This window comes from Acomys minous (genome assembly GCF_964271855.1).
Source record: "Acomys minous genome assembly, chromosome: 14".
Classification (NCBI taxonomy): Eukaryota; Metazoa; Chordata; class Mammalia; order Rodentia; family Muridae; genus Acomys; species Acomys minous.
Genome location: NC_140496.1, coordinates 85,748,825 through 85,766,610, shown reverse-complemented (window position 1 = coordinate 85,766,610; position 17,786 = coordinate 85,748,825). Strand labels below are relative to the sequence as shown.

The 17,786-nt window shown below is 41.8% G+C and overlaps 1 protein-coding gene across 1 annotated transcript in view; it reads right to left on the bottom strand.

Annotated features, from left to right (window-relative positions):
• The window catches only part of COL25A1 (collagen type XXV alpha 1 chain), a 400,933-nt gene that overhangs the window by 151,381 nt on the left and 231,766 nt on the right, over nt 1-17,786 (bottom strand). Inside the window, exons 5-6 of the mRNA XM_084756859.1 lie at nt 1,077-1,103; nt 914-940 (exon numbers count right to left, since the gene is read on the bottom strand). Coding sequence (XP_084612985.1) covers nt 914-940; nt 1,077-1,103 — 54 coding nt within the window. The remainder of the gene's footprint in view (nt 1-913; nt 941-1,076; nt 1,104-17,786) is intronic.

The window sequence follows — 17,786 nt, the reverse complement described above, 5'->3', positions numbered from 1 at the left end:
AAACCTTTCCCATCTACGTCAACTACATATTTTGAAAAAAAAAATCTTCTAGCGGTATTCATAAATTAAATAATTAACCAAATGCAGTATGTATGTCTTACAGAAAGACCTCCATAGTTTCTGCTTCCAACCTGAACATTTTAAATGTGCGTTTCCACTGTAAAAGAGAAAAAAAAAATCTCTCTCTTCAACCAAATACTCGTTTTTGCGCGTAGTGACATGAGAAAATTGAGAGGTATGTCTGAACAGAGCCACTACATCATTGGAACAGTATGTCTGAACATCTGAGTAATGAGGCACAGATGCGGAGCAGAGGATTTGGCACTACCAAGGCAACAACAAAGCATTCACCATTGGTTGTGATGGTGGAAGGGGCCGTATCTGAGCAGAGAAGAAACGGCCCTCCTCGCACGGTGCTAAATCGCGCTACACCTTCTGTCTGCCTTACCAATCTTGGAAAAACAAGACATTTGAACAAGCGTTATTAAAACTTACAAGGAAGAATAGATATGTGAGGTGCGTTAATATTTTTTTTTAAATCTGTGCTGGGATGTATGTATGCAACAGCATGTGAAATTTCATCAGAGGGAAATGCCAGATTCCACAGGACACCACATAGCCTTTATGTTGGAAGACAATGCGTATACATATAAGGAACACAATAGTCACAGGCAAGGTGGCGGCTGGATGGCCTCAGTTGGTTCATTAGTTGTAGAATGTTCTAGTTGTAATATCAAGCCAAGATAATGCACAAGATACACATATTTGTTAGTAAGCTATTTTTTTTTTGGTTATGGGTGGTTTGTCAACTTGTCAGTTCTTACAAAATCATGCAGCACAGATGGTAATGATACTTGGTACATGTTGATCTGGAAAATCATTTCCCAGCTAGGACAATAAGTGTATAGCTTACCCGAGGCCCCTGATCGCCTTGTTCTCCCTGCAGAAGAACAAAATACAATGAGTACCTTATCTGCAATCGGTATGTGATGCTTATTAAAAACTTCCAAACACATACCACATGTGATACCAATATGGGTTTCCAGTAACTTAATTTCATTAATGCATTTTCTCACCTTATCACCTTTTTGACCAGGGGGCCCCTGAAAAATAAAAGAAGAAAGAATATATTAGCTTTAAAAATGACCTTGAATAAAGCCACCAGATTAACTGAAAGACTTATGCAAAATGCATAGAGCCATAGCTGTCAACAGGTTTCTCAAAGAACTTTGGTTTCTAAATGGAAGTTGTAATATAATGACAATAAGAAACTACTCAGTAGGTGTATATGCATGTATAAACACACATATGTCATATGCATCAAATATGATAAAGAGATTGTCACAAACAATATACCTGAGCTAAGGAAAGAAACAACACACTACTAGCAAGGTTCTTGCAGTGACCTGTGCTTGTCAATAGTCTACACCAACAGCCACTCTTCGATTCCTCACTGTAGAATTTGCCTGTCTTAATTCCTATATAAAGAAAACCAGACAGCATATGCTTTGCATGACTTGTTCAATACTTATGAAATCCAGCTATAATTTTATGCACATCGTTAGACTTGCTCTCATTGCTTTATGAAGTTCCATACATGACTTTTTTGTTCATCCTGCTGTTGAGATTATTTGATACCAGGAGTTCTTAGCATCTTGGCCTTTGTAAACTGCTACTATGAATACCCTACTACTGTAAGGGTTTTGGTGAAAACACCCATCTGCATTTCTGTTGGGTGTGTATCTAAGTAAGGTAATTGAGTACATTCGTTTTCACCTCAGCAGATACTCCCACGTGGTTTCCCACGGCACCTATAGTCTATATGCTCAGCTTTAGTTATTTCCAGTTCATCTCTAATGCTTGATATATTCTCTTTTTACCTTATCTCCTTTTGTTCTTGTATGGTATAGGAACTTAACTTTTTAATTTTATAGTTACCTAGAGATAAATGTAATGCCCTTTAAAGATGCCTACTCAATGCTTATATTATTTTCATAAAGAATCATTAGCTTTTGTTTTTGTCTCACTAAATTATCCCATTGATCTTGTAGAATTTATTATATATTATTTTCCACATCTATGTATATAGAGAGATTTAGAAACCTTTACATAATCTGAATTTTTTTGCTATCTATATTTATTAGAAATGTTTTCTCCCATCCTATGTTCTGCTCTTACATTCTGTTGATGTGCTTTTTGTTCCTGCTACTGTTGTTGTTTTGGGAGGTAAGTGGTTCTGGGCCTAGAACTCAGGATCTTGAGAATCTATGCAAATACTCTACTACTGAGCTGCATCCCCAACCCCTATTGGGGGGATTTTCAATGAATAGATGTTGCTAATTTTAATAAAAAACCAATATGACATTTTCTCTTTATTGTTATGTATGCAGTCAACTTAAGAAATGCATAGCTATTGTACATGAGAAAGAGAGCTGTCTGTTTATTCTACAAGTGAAAAGGTTTATTACTGTGTCTTTCATATTTGACTGTGAATTCATTGAGAACCAATTTTATGGGAGCTGGAAGTCAGGATATCTTTGTCCCTGGGTGATTATCAAGTTAACTGAATACTGTTAACTGAAAATGGCATCTTTTCCCCATTGTGGTACTGTGTTACTTTTCTCATAAATCAGGTGACCACATGTGTACATAACGTTCCCTTGTAGGAATTTCTCGTTATGGAAGGCCTGTCTATTCTTCTGGTAAGAAAAACTATTTCTAGAGGCATCAATTATACTGTCTATTCTAATTCTTAATAATGAAGTCATACTTTGTGGTCCAGCACAGACCCCGGAATTGGAATGTCTCTTAATTATCTCTGTAATCTCCACTTATAGTGGGGCCAGGACATAAGACAAAGCCCAGCCAGGATGTAAGGCCAAGAGTCTATCAGAAGGACACTACATCACTGCAGACAGGAAGACAGGACTCCAGCTCTGACAAAAATGTCCCTTTCTGCTAAGTGTCAGCCACAGGGGAATGGCACTTAGTCCCCATTCTCTTCATGGTTACTCTTGTAACCATCACAGAGAGATTCTTCTGATTATTCTAAAACAACGGCTTATCATTTTATATTAGCCTCCCAATTCCCTCCCTGTGTGACTATCTTTTTTATTTAGGTAGCACGCCTTTTCAGTAAGACCTGTGAAGTTATCCTGAAACCACCGCCAGCATTGCGTAAAGTGTTTTCTCATCAACAAGGAACTGTGATTGTTGTTACATTTAATCCTCCCCAAAATGCAATGAAGTATTATGATAATCCTTTCAGAGATGCCAAAAAATGAAACTCAGATCTTTACAGTGTGAGGCCTATTAGAAATGAGCTGTCCAGGATTTTAATTCATTCTGCATGACTCTAAATACCGAGACCATGTAGCATAGACAAGGAACTTGATTCTCAGAATCACCCATGTGTCTGGTGGCTGCCCTCAACATGTGACTTCTAAAATGGTCCTGGCTTCATATCCCACTGTCACAGGCACTGGTCCTAAAGCTGTAGGTTCCAAGTGAGGAAAGAGAAGAAGAAGAAGAAGAAGAAGAAGAAGAAGAAGAAGAGGAGGAGGAGGAGGAGGAGGAGGAGGAGGAGGAGGAGGAGGAAGAGGAAGAGGAGGAGGAAGAGGAGGGGAGGAGGAGGAAGAAGAAAAAGGCATATCAGATAGCAAGAAATAAGGCTGAGACAATACAATTACCTTTGTGATATTCTTTATAATTTTGTCAGTAAGTAAGGGGAAGCTAAGAGAATTATATTTTAGTGTTTTCAGTGAATATTTAATGTTCCCATTAATTTTCATTAAATAAAGCGGTAGTAACGAGAAACACTAAGACTAAGAGTGTTTGCATCTTTTTAAAAAATACAGGTATCATTTTTGGGTATCATTTTCAGCAGAGCACAGGGGAGCTAAAGGAAAGAGAAATGAGAGGAACTTATTATCAAAAGTTCAAGTGAGGCAGTAGAGTCCAGCCTTGATTGAAGTAGCACATTAGCAAGCCATATTTTGAACATATATTTGCTGAATGTCTAAAGTTTAGCATTGCTATAAGACATGGTTAAAGGATTTGGTAGAAAAGGCTAACTTAAAGCTGGGCAGTGGGTGCATGTCTTTAATTCCAGCACTTGGGAGACAGAGGCAGGTGGATCGATGTGAGGTCAAGGCCAGCCTGGTCTATAAAGTGAGTCTAGGATAGCCAAAGCTCCACAGAGAAACCTTGTCTTGAAAAACCAAAACCAAAACCAAAACCAAAACAACCAAACAAACACCCCCAAAAAAAGACTGACTTAGAAAATTTTGATACCCATCTCTAACAAAACTAAATAGGATATTTCTAAAGTTAAACACTTTACCAAGCTTAACAGTGACCCCTAGGAAACCCACAGACCTTCAAATCAGCTGCTCCTGTGGACCCTTCCCCAGCCTCTTCCCTTGCCTCTCAAAGCTTCCCCTCTTTACACATCTGTGTGGGTTTCCAGAGAGACCTCAGAGGCTAGATCTAAAGGCACTTTGCACAGGTTTGTGGCGTAGTTGATATCATAGCTTTTCTGGACTCTCTTTACAATGGGGGAACAGAAATGAATCTTCTGAAAGTCCAGTGGTCAATACCAACTCCACACATGTTGACTGGCATCAGAATGCCCAATTCACGAACACATGAAAATCTGCATCAAAGTTGAACAGCAAGTACTGTTGCTCAAAGGTGGTTCCTGAGCAGACAGCATGGCAGTCCTGCACCTGCCAAGCCAAGGCAGAGCAGAGCAAGGTAGGTCACCCTCTACACACAGCTGTGACGGCTACTTGGGGCACAGCACCCACAAGCCTGTGCTCAGGACAGGCAGTGAGTGTTCCCTTCTACTGGGACTGAAATTCTGCTCTTCTTTCTGAATTAGGCCTCTTCACTGAAAAGATGGGATCAACCTGAAGAACTAAGTGGGTACCACAGAGAACAGTATTTCTAACTTTGGGGGCCATGTTGGTTTTCCAAGTCAAAACACTATAGCACAAGGAGTGTTTCTCTGATATCTAACCTTTATAGTTGGGTTGTGGGCTCATTTTTGCTTCATCTCTACAATATTTAAAAAAATAATAAACCCTCATTATATTAACTTAAAGATGAGTACCACTACAAACTAATAGATCTAATTATTTCACGTATGAGCATTTGTTAAAAGAATTTTTATTTTATGTGTATGAGTGTCTTCCTACACTATGCATATGTACCCCAAGTGTATCTGGCATCTGCATTATAAGCAGTTGTGGGTGCTGGGAACTGAACTTGCGCCCTTCACAAAAGCAGCCAATGAGCTAGCCACTGAGCTACCACTTTGGCACCAACTTGAGAGTGTTTGTAAATATCATTTTGCTGTTGCAACTATACTATCTTTAACAAACAAGTATTTAGTACGGTATCAATGGTTGTTCGGTCAATAACCAAAAGTCACCTTTATTGTTAAAATAAAGTTGAAAACAGTGGCGAGTGTGTGAGATTATCTGTGGGTCACAGCTTTGTGTAAGCTTTTGGGGGCATGTTTGTCAGCTGCCTAGAATGATGCATAAGGCCCACTCTTACAAAGAAGCAAGGTCCTAAGCACCTTTGGTATAATCAGTCTTAGTTACATAAATGCTGAGAGATGCTAATAAAGTTTTTGTCTATCATTACAGTCAGGTGGGAATATTCTTCAGAGTAGTGGTCTCAACCTTCCTAATACTGTGACCCTTTAATACAGTTACTTGTGTTATGATGATCCCCTCCAATCATAAAATTATTTTGTTGCTAGTTAATAACTGCAATTGTGCTACTGTTATGAATTGTAATGTGAATGTCTTACGTGATGTGCAGGATATCTGATATGCTACCCTGAAAGGGGTTGAGATCCATAGGTTGAGATCTATTGCTTTAGAGCACTCTTAGAATACAACGGACTTGTTAACGAAGCTTTGATAAAAGCTAATGACATGGCAAACTGGTCCCTATTTAATAGCTTTAAAAATCATAACTTATAGACACTATCTTTCTGTTTGGTGTGGCTCCTTAATGTGGGTCTTGGCTTATAACTGATTTTAGCAACCCCAAGTCGATTCTGCCCCAATAGATGAAGTTTTCATGCTTCTTATTGTCTATTTCCACAAAAACAAAACAAAAACAAAAACAAAAAAACTGAAAGCAAACAGAAGCCCAGTAGAAGAGCTTCAGAAATATCTGATGACATTTCAATTCAGATTATGGTGAATGAGACAAGCATGAAAGAGAGATGAGTGTGTCATGGGAGCCAGGTGTCACAGCCGCAGCTCTTTGTTCATGTGAACTGTAAACTTTACTTACTTTGAAACGGGAACAGTCAAATAGTCATGAAAGCAAAATAAAATTCTGTTGGCGGATAAAGAAGCATGTCCTGGGACCCCAGGCAGCTGCCAGTCACCGCAGGAGGAGAGGCTGGTGACCTCTGTGTCTCAATATCATACATAAGTCAATGGTTCAATCTCGCAAGATAGCTTGACTCTTTCTGATTAATATTTTCATTACTGTAGAGCTAGGAGAATGAACAGACTCCATCCTCTAAGCATTTGTGCCTGTCATATGGTCAGCGTGCTCCACATCTGGAGGAGGGGCATGTTAGTATAACTACAGCCCATGAAATACATCTTGTGTTGCAGGGCTATGAGAAGAGAGAAGGCGGGAGAACCGGAGTTGAAAGGCAGTGTTGCAATGGGCTCTTCCAAGTTGGCCAGAGATAAAGGGGGGATGCAAGGGGTGTGAAGGGGTTCAGGCAGAAGGGAAGAACATATGTAAGGGTGAGAGGACACTATGCTATCACAGAAAGATGGAGTTCATCGGGGGAAGAGCAGATGTGGAGCTGGGAGTAGAATTGGGGACTAGCAGAAAAGAAGAGCTGCAGAAGGCTGGTTAGCCACACACTAGTGTCTGGGCCAGATCCTGTCATCAGCTTCAGTGTGGTAAGAGAACGGGGTGTGTCTGCTCCGCAGGCCTCACGAAGCGCGGGATGTTAGCAGTTCTTGGAGAGCTGTTGTCTCGGTCCTGGGGTAAGTGGTGAGAAGTTCTGAAATAAGGTAAAGCAGCGAGGCTACTAGCAACGTTCTCGATTTGGGAGGCATGTCTGAAATTGAACCAACAAGAGCGGATATAACTGATGAGCTATGAGGGGCCACTGACTGATTCCTAATATGCTCAGACCTACTTATCTAAAAGCTTAAAGTTCAGTGAATTTGTAGACAAGCATTGGCCTGGTTCAACTTATAGGAAGAGTTGTTCCAAGGCCAAGGGAATCACATACGGTTTAAACATCTAGAGTATTGACTGCTTCGGCTGGCCTAATTGGAAATGGGAGTATGGAAGGGGCACAAAGAAAAAAGAAAGGGAGAGAGAAAGAGAGGAGAGGAGAGGGGGTTGGGTAGGAAGAAGGATAGAGAAGGAGAAGGGAGGGGAGGGGGGAGGGGAGGAGGGGAGGGGGGAGGGGAGCAGAGATAATATCCCATCACTACTAATTAAAATATCAACCCGAGAATCCCGAGAATCCATATTAGTGGTCACGGCATGATACTCTCTGGAAGGTGACCATGCTGTGAACTTCAGCACATAGTGGCCACATCATGCTCGAATGACTAAAATGTCATCCATCTTGAATGTTAACTTCTGGGTAGAGTATATCTTTACATCATTCCCCTTCCTCTGTCTTTTCAGGTGCAAACTGCACACAGATTTCTATATTTTAAATGCCTATTTTTCCTAGTCTTTGAGGGAGAAGATGGCAGCCTCTTATACCAATGGCTCTCTCATGAAGACAGCACAGCCCCAGTGGACTGGGTGGATATTCTACTCCTTCTCTCAATGGGCTCAGAAGTTCTTGCAACAATACTTTATGGATACTTACAGACCAGGGGGAAAAGGAACAGGATAAACAGCTTTTCCCTTGTGGAATTAAAATGGTGCCTCAACTATACTGATTGTTGACATCTGTCTTCCCACATGCATATTTAATTGGGCTCTTAGGAAGGGAGAGACATACCCAAATCACACACTCACAATTTTTTAGCACATCTCTGAAACTACAGAAAATGACATCACAAATAACACTGACATTTGAGAATCTAGTGCTGTCTTTGAAAAATGGGAACCCTAGATAATTACATGCAGATATTTACACACACGCACGCACACGCACACGCACGCACACATACACATTTCCAAGTAACACATTTAATTGACTTAGCACCAACTTCCCCATAACAAAAATGTGTCTGCCAACCTTTAATTCATGCATAAAGTTTTGTGGTTTTTTAGTATATGTATACATATATGTATATGATGTACATGCATATAAATTGGGGACTGTCTTTAATTGTTTTATGAACTTTAAAATAAAATTATTTTGACTTACAGACTTTTAACTTCACAAAAAACTTGATCTAGCATATATCAACCTTAATTTTTTTCCTGATGTAGAATTATGCTGCCCAAATTTATAGATAAAATGTGTGAGTTTATCATTTATAAAGTTTATTTATAATTTCCTTTTTAAGTTTTTCAGCTAAAAGTCAAAGGAAAATATGAGTAACTCGGGGGGTGCTATTTTTAAAATAAAGAATGTAAAATAAAAGTATCTTGGTCGTCAGGAAGCCGAGCTTTGAAGTCACAGATTTAGACAGAAGCTGACTGAAGTGTGGCTACAATCCTGGGCAGACTGATTAGTCTTGCTGAATGAAGTGTTTTCTCACCTGTCAAATGGGAGAAATCATGCCCCCTCCTTGCTAAAACAAAGCACCTTACAAATGCATAGCCTTCCAATGTTGATGGTTGTTAACAACACGCTTTCGCATTATGTTTGATGAGGGAAAATTGGTTTTTCAGACACTTGAGGAGCAGAGAAGGCAAAACACACCGAACTCCCCAAAGGTAAAATGGTGGGATGGCGGGGAAACGATCTGTGTGGATGGTGGGAACGTCTGAAGACGATGCAGACTGAGTGCAATTTACCTTCGAGAGCTACCAATCAAAAACCGAACCAAACGTGTAGCCTCATCCCTTTAATAAAACAACTTTCACACATACTCTGGTGCCTCATATTTGTCCATGTCCTCTGGAGGGGGAGACCTGGTGGCACTCAGAGGAAGGATAGCAGGCTACCAAGAAGAGACTTGATACCCTATGAGCATATACAGGGGGAGGTAATCCCCTTCAGGAACAGTCATAGGGGAGGGGAATAAGGGGAAAATGGGAGGGAGGGAAGAATGAGAGGAAACAAGGGATGGGATAACCATTGAGATGTAACAAGAATAAATTAATAAAAAATTAAAAAATTAAAAAAATAAAATCAAACTGAGCTTCAGGCCTTAGAGCCAGTCAGTCAATCTGAGCACAGACTGGGTTCTCAATTTTTGCTCTTGAGGTTCAAAGCAGCAACGTGGGATAATGTAGGCTGGGAAAAGCCAGTTCTGTGGCGGGCGAGCTGAGGTTAGGTGGTAGGATCCAACTCCACAAAGCCTGGGACGGGAATTATGGCAATAAGTGGATTTACAGCTTTGGACTTTACACCTTTCAAGTTACATCGAAGATTAAAACCAAGCAGAAAGCGGTGGACATAACCCAAATTTCCAAATATCAAAACCAGCCCTACTTGGTTGGAAACTAATTTTTACAGCTATTATTTCCCGGGCATTTTTCTGTGGTGAAACTGTAACTACAAGGTCTTTTATGATGTCTGTTTGGGTCCTGAACAACAGACCGTGTGTGCCCACGATCAGTCTTAAATCACAAGCAGCTGCCGTAAGGAAGCAATTAATGGGTTCAAACACTCAGAGAAAATTTGGAAAAATTCAAACATTAGTGAGACCGCTGTAGCTCAGTGGAGTCAGGGGTTCGTGAGACGGCAGAACTCGGGGCCATTTCCCCTGGCTTGCTTTTCTTACGCAATACATGGACGTTACTGCTCTTGCTAACCAAAGAGAAGATTGTTTGACTCTTCTACCACTGGCCTGCGTCTCTAAACACTTTAAGACTGTGCAAATGCCTCTGACTTTGAACGTGGCTCCCCCTCACCTCTGCATCTTAGTCTTCAAAGGTCAAATTCAATGAACTCCGTGGTAAAAGATTTGGAATGCTGAATACTGATTTTGTGGAAGACTATATAATCTCCCTTCAGCCTCGTCTGCCGCCCCCACTATTTCATACCTAGGGTAAGCTCTCCTGGGCTACTCTCACTGTGTACAGTGGGACTCAAACAGTTTCAGAATACAATTCAAATGGATTTTTTTGTTGTTGCTGTTTTCAGTTAGCATACAAAATAATAGCTTTCCTTACATAGCACTGCACATACATACGTACAGGTCATTGTACCTTCCTCAGCTACCCACCCATTGTTCTCCCTGTTAGTCTAGGGCCCCTCTCTCTGCTTGCATATTCTCACACTCTCTCCTTCCTCCCTTTCCCCCTCCCTGTCCTTCCCTCCCTCTCTCTCTTTTTCGCCCCTCATCTGTCTCTGTCTCTGTGTGTGCGCGCACATATGTGTGTGTGTGTATGTGTGTGTGTGCGTGCGCATGCGTGCGTGCACGCGGTTAAAGCTGGATCCCGTATAGTACATTTTCCTCTAAGCCCTGGGTTTGATTTACAACCACCTATTTCAACATGTTTCCTAATATTCTGTCCAAACATCATTTTTTGCTCAAGTGACTTAGGCCTTCTTCGAAGCCGTTTAGCGCTTTTTTTTCTTCATTTGTTCTATTTTTCTAAAGCAATATAGAGTTTATGAAATGCGAATGAGCAGAGCCCCAAGGATGAGGGGCAAGTAGATATTCTGAAGGACGAACCCCTCCCCCGCCCCCGCCGCCAAATTAAAAATAATTTTTAAAAATGACAACTGTCAGGTGGGGCTGGGAGCCTGACTCTCAGGTCTTGGCTGTGAGCCTTGATTGACTTCCAATGTAAGTAGGATCTCCCTCACACTGGCTGGTGGCCAACGTGACCACAGAGCTTTCCATGTGAGTGGCGACTCCCAGAGCGTCACATTTAGATTCTTCATTCTCATCACTCTTCCCTCCAGAGACTGGATGTAAAGCATCGCGCCTACCAACGCTCTTTCCTCCTCCCCTGTCTGGGTCCTACTCACCTTGCTCTCCCCCTGTCCCTTCTACCGGCGGTGGCACCATCCTCTTCCCCCGCCCCGCGTTCTCCTCCACCATCCTCCAGAGTACACATTTGCCCTTTCCTGACGGCAAGGGGAAGACACACTGCCTTTGCCCACCATCAGCTCCTGTTCATGTCCTGTTTCCTTCCTTACTGTTTCCATTAGCTTCCCCTACAGAACAGATTAGTCACACAGGGACAGGAAATTAGATTTAAGGAAAAAGGAAAGGTAGCAAGAAGTCATGTTTTTACAGTCTGGCTCCAGGAAAAATAAAGGAGCTCAAGTTAAAGTACATGCTGTTCCTTGTGGGTAGGGCATTTCTTTCCAGGAGGAGAAGAAAGCTGAGGCATGGAAGGAAATCCACTGCGCCCTGGGAGGGAGATATCCTGGGCTACACTAATCTAAATAAACTGAAGCCTTGGGGGAGGAAGGGTTGACAAAACTCATCAGTGTTCACATCACCAAAATTTGTTCCTAAACCTTTTCTTCTCACTCCGCTCCCTTCGCTGGCTATCAAGTATACTCTCCAGGCTCCGGCCATTACCTGCTTTCCGTCCTCAGCTTTTTTTTTTTTCCTCCAAGCTTCGACCCTGCATCTTCAACTACTTACCAGATGTTTGAGCCAACACAGACCATCATGGGCTCAGATTCCACTTTCTCAAACCAAATTTCCCAGTGTCTGCTGCTATGAGACCACAGTGATTCCCTACTTTCCTATTTTTGTAAAGCACACCACTACAACGGCAAGCCTAAAACTCTTGTGTTTATATCTGGCTCGGTAGATTTAACCCAGGGCTCTGTTCTACAGATTTCACTTGTACAACTTCACTTGAGTCTGTCCCACCTCCCCATGTTAGTTGCTAGTATCCTATTCTTAGAAGACCAGAATAGTCCATTACACAAGCTTCTTGTGACCCTGACTCACTCCACCCTGCATACTATCATCAAATTAATTTTTCTATGTGGTATACTGGTTTACATTGATAGTCTCATCTACTTTGGAGGATAAGACAGAAGGAATAGTTGAGGCTAGAAATTTGGGGCTAGCCTGGGCAACATAGAGAGTTAAATACATTCTTCAGCTCATACCATCCTCAGCTCAAAAAACTTCAGGGGCCCGTGTCCCAGCCCACAGTGGCAAACTCTCGGAAACAACCCTTAGAAGTTGCAGAAGCCATGACGCAAGCGTTTACTGAGCATCAGGACTGAACTGTTCTGGACCACCAACCGACCAAACATCGTATGCTTCCTGGGGTGAGCTAGGGAACACATCATCCTTTAAAATAGGCTTTCTTAAAAAACTGAACCGACTCCACCACAGAAGGTAGGAAAATGAGTGAAATAACATCACACACAGTAATTAGAACAATTCAAAGTGTGAGACGTTCTATATATAGCACAAACACACAAGGACAAGTGATGCTACGTGGAAAAGAAAAAGAAAAGAAAGGGAAACTACTAAAGAATAAGAGACACTAAACACCGAAAAACAACAATAATTAAGTCCCAAGTGCAGAGAATTTTATAATAACCGAGGAAATCCAAATTTTTCACTGGGTATTTATTTTATTAGAAATGTTAATGAGATGATGGTCATGATTTTAAAGGCCCCACCACAGACTCACATTTCAGTGCATGCAGATGAAATGACATGGTACAGGCTTAACTTTAAATCACACTTGAAAAAATAACAGTATACCATATATTTAGCATGTTGGAGGTTCTGGGTTCAAGTCCTGGTACAAAACCATAACAATAAATAAAAGGAAAGGGATTCATTTGATTGATGTTCAGTTCAATTGACATTTCTAAATCTGAATGATGAGTTTAAGGACAGTTCCCATACTTCTGAGACCATCCGAAATTTCCTGTTTCTTTAAAGACAATGTGTGGCCTACTGTCACCTGAAACTTGAGACCTTCCTGTTTTCACCTCCCAAATGTCGTAGTTACAGGGATATGCCATTGAAACTCAGCTAAAAAATCCTTTTAAATGAACCTTCAGACCCCTATCAAAAGAAACGTGAACTCCTGCCTGGAAATCTTAAGACACATTGTTTATAATCTGCTGTTATTTCTCCCTATAACCTGTTTGACTTCCTTCAGTCTCTCCTAAGGACCCTCCCCAGGTCCATCCTGGAACACCAGCTACTCTCTGAATGACTGAATCTCTGCATCTTTGCCTATGTAGCTATCTCTGTGGAACCATCTGCTATTATTTCGTTACCAAGGGCTACAGCACACCTCTGTTAAAAAAGCACTGACCTAGCAACCTGAGCTATGAAGCCAATTAGAAAAAGTTAAATATATAATCATGAGTTTCTGAAAGAAAATTCTTTTTCTTTTTTTTAAAATTTTAATTTTATTAATTTATTCGGATTACAACTCAATTGTTATTCCATCATTTGTATCCTCCCGATCCTCCCTCCCTCACGTTTTCACCCTATTCCCCTCCCCTAGGTCTAAGACTGAGGGAAAGTTCTTTTTCTTACAGTAAGGTCCCATCCTGTACACATGCATGCTCTCCTGCTTTCCTAAGTTTAGCCAACTCTCCTTAGGAAATGCTCTTTAACTTCTAACCGCTGAAGCATGTGTGCCTGTTTTACAACAGTCGACAAATGCTGCTGGGAGTAGGGCTTGTGTCCCACTTAACTAACAGGACACCCGATGGCAGGGGGAGCATTGGGAACCCTAACTCACACTGACTTGGAGACTTTCACATACACATGACGCATGGCACAGGACAACAGGCAGGTCAGTTAACCTCACAGAGCTTCAGTTTCTGTGAAATGTGTAAATGATAATTAACCGCCTATGGACTTTGTATACCACAACTATCTAACAGGCGTGTTAACAGGCTTTGTGAAATGGAAGTTCAAACATATAGGGCCAAAATTAGCACTTCACAAACAGCTTGGTGGCAACCAAACAGCCATCGATACCTCTTTGTCCGATATGTTCCCAATGGCTGTCTGAGGATCCTGTGAGCTTTCAACATGAATTCAGAAGCAGTAAAGCTTCCAGGGAATGACAGGTGTGTTGTTGTTATTTGTTTGTTTGTTTGTTTTGTTGTTATTGCTTTCCCCTCACACAAGGAAACCACAGGCAGCTATTTCAGGTCCTTGTCCCGCCTTCCCCTGTGACTCCTCGCTTCTATCTGCCCATACTTTCAGTATCAAGTAACTCCTGAAACCAAGTTAATGCTGCCATACCCCAATACACATGCACATGAGAATACACACACACACACACACACACACACACACACACACACACACACACACGAGAATACACACAGACATGCACATGAGAACACACCCACCAACCACACAAGAATACCCACACTCGCACACGAGAATACACACACACACACACACACACACACACACACACACGAGAATACACACAGACATGCACATGAGAACACACCCTCCCACCACACAAGAATACCCACACTCGCACATGAGAATACACACACACACACACACACACACACACACACACACACACAAGAATACACACAGACATGCACATGAGAACACACCCACCTACCACACAAGAATACACACACTCGCACATGAGAACACACACACACACACATCTGTGGATGTCAATCACTGTGAGATTGACATCCTATCCTTCCTCTGAGTGCCACCAGGCCTCCTGTGGGAACAAGAGGCAATGTTCCATGTGGCTGGCCATTTTGCTCAGTACTCTTTGGCCAGCTTTCTTCTGGGTCTTCTGCCCCATGAGGATTTCTTGATATTCTTCCTTGGATCTACTTCTTGTTGGAGTTTGAAAACTAATTCTCCCTTCCCCACACTGACTTCTCTTCTCTAGAGACCCCATTCAACTCCAGTGTCCCTAAGATCCTGCTTCTTGTCCAATCTACAGTGCCCCCAACCCCAGCCCACCCCTCCCCGGCACATTGCTCTGTTCTCAGATCACTTGGTCCACCACTGAAACTGCATGCTCCCACAACAGGGACACATGCTCAGCCATGTTCATAGTGGCCTTATTCATAATAGCCAGAACATGGAAACAGCCTAAGTGTCCCTCAGTAGAAGAATGGATAAAGAAACTGTGGTATATATACACTATGGAATACTACTCAACTATTAAAACCAAGGAATTCCCAAAATTTGTGCACAAATGGATTGAACTAGAAATGATCATAATGAGTGAGTTAACCCAGAAACAGAAAGAGTCAAATGGTATATAATCACTTATATCTGGACACTAGCCCAAGGGACATGTCCCATAAAAATTTTTATTTATCAGGAAAGTGGGATAGAAGGGAGGACATCCTACTGGGACTCTAGGTGAGAGAAGTATGGGAGAATGGGGAAATAGAAAGATCCAGAGGGTCCTAGAAACCTACAAGAAGAACATTATGATGGGCAGATCTGGGCCAAGGGGTTCTGTTCAAACTATGGCACCAGCCAAGGACTATACATGCAGTAAACATCAAACCCCTACCTAGACCTAGCCAATGGACAGGACATTCTCCACAGTTGAGTGTAGAGTGGGAACTGACTTTCACACAAACACTGGTGTCCCATATTTGACCATGTCCCCTGGATGGGGAGGCCTGGTGGCACTCAGAGGAAGGATAGCAGGCTACCAAGAAGAGACTTGATACCCTATGAGCATATACAGGGGGAGGGGGTTCCCCTCAGTCACAGTCATAGGGGAGGGGAGTAAGAGGAAATGGGAGGGAGGGAGGAATGGGAGGATACAAGGGATGGGATAACTATTGAAATATAATATGAATTAATTAATTAAAAAAGAAATTAAAGAACAAAACAAAACAAAAACAACAAAAAGAAACTGTGTGCTCTTTACTCAGATTCTGCTAGCCAGGGTAACTTGTGTATCAGAGGGCATTCCTCTGGAGGGATGCAGCCACATGCTGACCTCAGGGCTCTGCAAACACAGCACGAGCCAGAAGGCTGACTCTACCTATCCTTTGGCTGAGCTGTGTGTGTGTGCAGAGCGCAGGTTACACACATGGAAATGGTGGTGCTGGGTTTACTCTGAGAGTAAAATTTCCCTCAGCAACTCAAAACTCTACATTTTCTGAATGTGCAGCAGTCTAGATTGCTAGATAAGAAGTTTTGTGTACGGTGGGTCACGACCCATCAAAAGAAAGTAATAATTGTTGATATTTATTTACTATGTCCATTGAAGACATAGGAAATAAACATTTTTTATTTATTTAAACTTTTTCTTGTGTGCATACAAGTATAGTGTATGTGTAGCCATGTGTAATATACGTGCACGCGTGTGTGAAGATGTGCACATCTGGCAACATTGGGTGTTTGCTCTGTCACTTTCCACATCTTTCCTTGAGGCGGGGCATCAAAGCTCGTGGTTTGTGAGCCCAGGTGTTTGACTTGGTTCTGAGCCCTTCTGGGGCTGTGGTTACACACATGCGCACAACAGCCCTCAGCTCCTCACACGGCGGTGCTGGAGAGTCAAGGCCACGCCCTCATGCTTGTGATGTATGTTCTCTCACCCACGAGTTTTCTTCCCAACCCTTTGATTCCATTTATCTTTTCTTAAAAGGAAACTTTGCTGAGCACAAGTTGCTAAAATGGATTCGTTCTGATTTAAGATCATAAAAATTTAGCATCATATATCCTGGTCATGTAGGAAGAGGAGTGGGAAACACACCTAGAAGTACAAAGGGTAATTTTTACTTAGGGAGGAAGGAGAGATTGACACTCGCTATGCTAACCAAAGATAGACTTTCAAAAATCTGAAAACATTTAAAGCCCATTACATCACTCAAGAATATTTTGAACACCCACAACTGTGCTCATAATGTTTTGTTTTATAGAGAGGTCTGACTGTGATAACCATCTCCGACAATAACTAATCATATTTCCACAAACTTCTTAACTTTAATTTATCCACAGCATCTATGCAGAATGAGTCTATTATTTTCTTCTGTTTTTCCAGCAGGCGCAGTACCACCTGCATAGTCGACATGTAGCCATGCAAGGGTACCGAGTCTTTATGGCTGCGCTTCTGTGAGTACTTATGGGAGAAGGTATGCCAGGAATTTACAAAAGGCCTTTAATCCTAACACCTGCGTGTGGCAATAGGCTGGTTTGAGTGCTTCATTAAGTTATGTATTGAATCAAATCATTCTCCCTTCCTACCGAAAAGCTGAGGCACAAAGTTAGATAAATTGCCCAAAGTCACACCCGCTCATAAGGGGTAAAATAGAATATCAACCCAGGTGTCAGCCTCCAGAGCCCAGAGCATTTTCCCTCAGCTCATGCAAGGTGTTTTGTATGCGGCTTTAAGTGAAGACTGTAGAAGGCTGACATCTTCAGTAGGTTTATCAGGTGTGTGTAAAATTATTGTTAAGTATGAATTACTAAGTAAGCGTCTATTACCCAAAGTTTACTGGGGAAGCCTGGGGTAGAGCTCAGTGCCAGCACATCTTACCCGAGTACACAGTGGTTAGGATTCAGTCCTCTGTAGTAGGGCAAAAACTATTGTGTGTTTTCTGTCAATACTGTGTGAAGAGACTGGGCTATAAAAAATGAGGCACTCGGAGAAAGGTAACAGTTTCCATGGTGTAAAGCAGTACATAATCAGCTTAATTATTCATGGGATACTACAGGTTGTCCACATTAATTCAG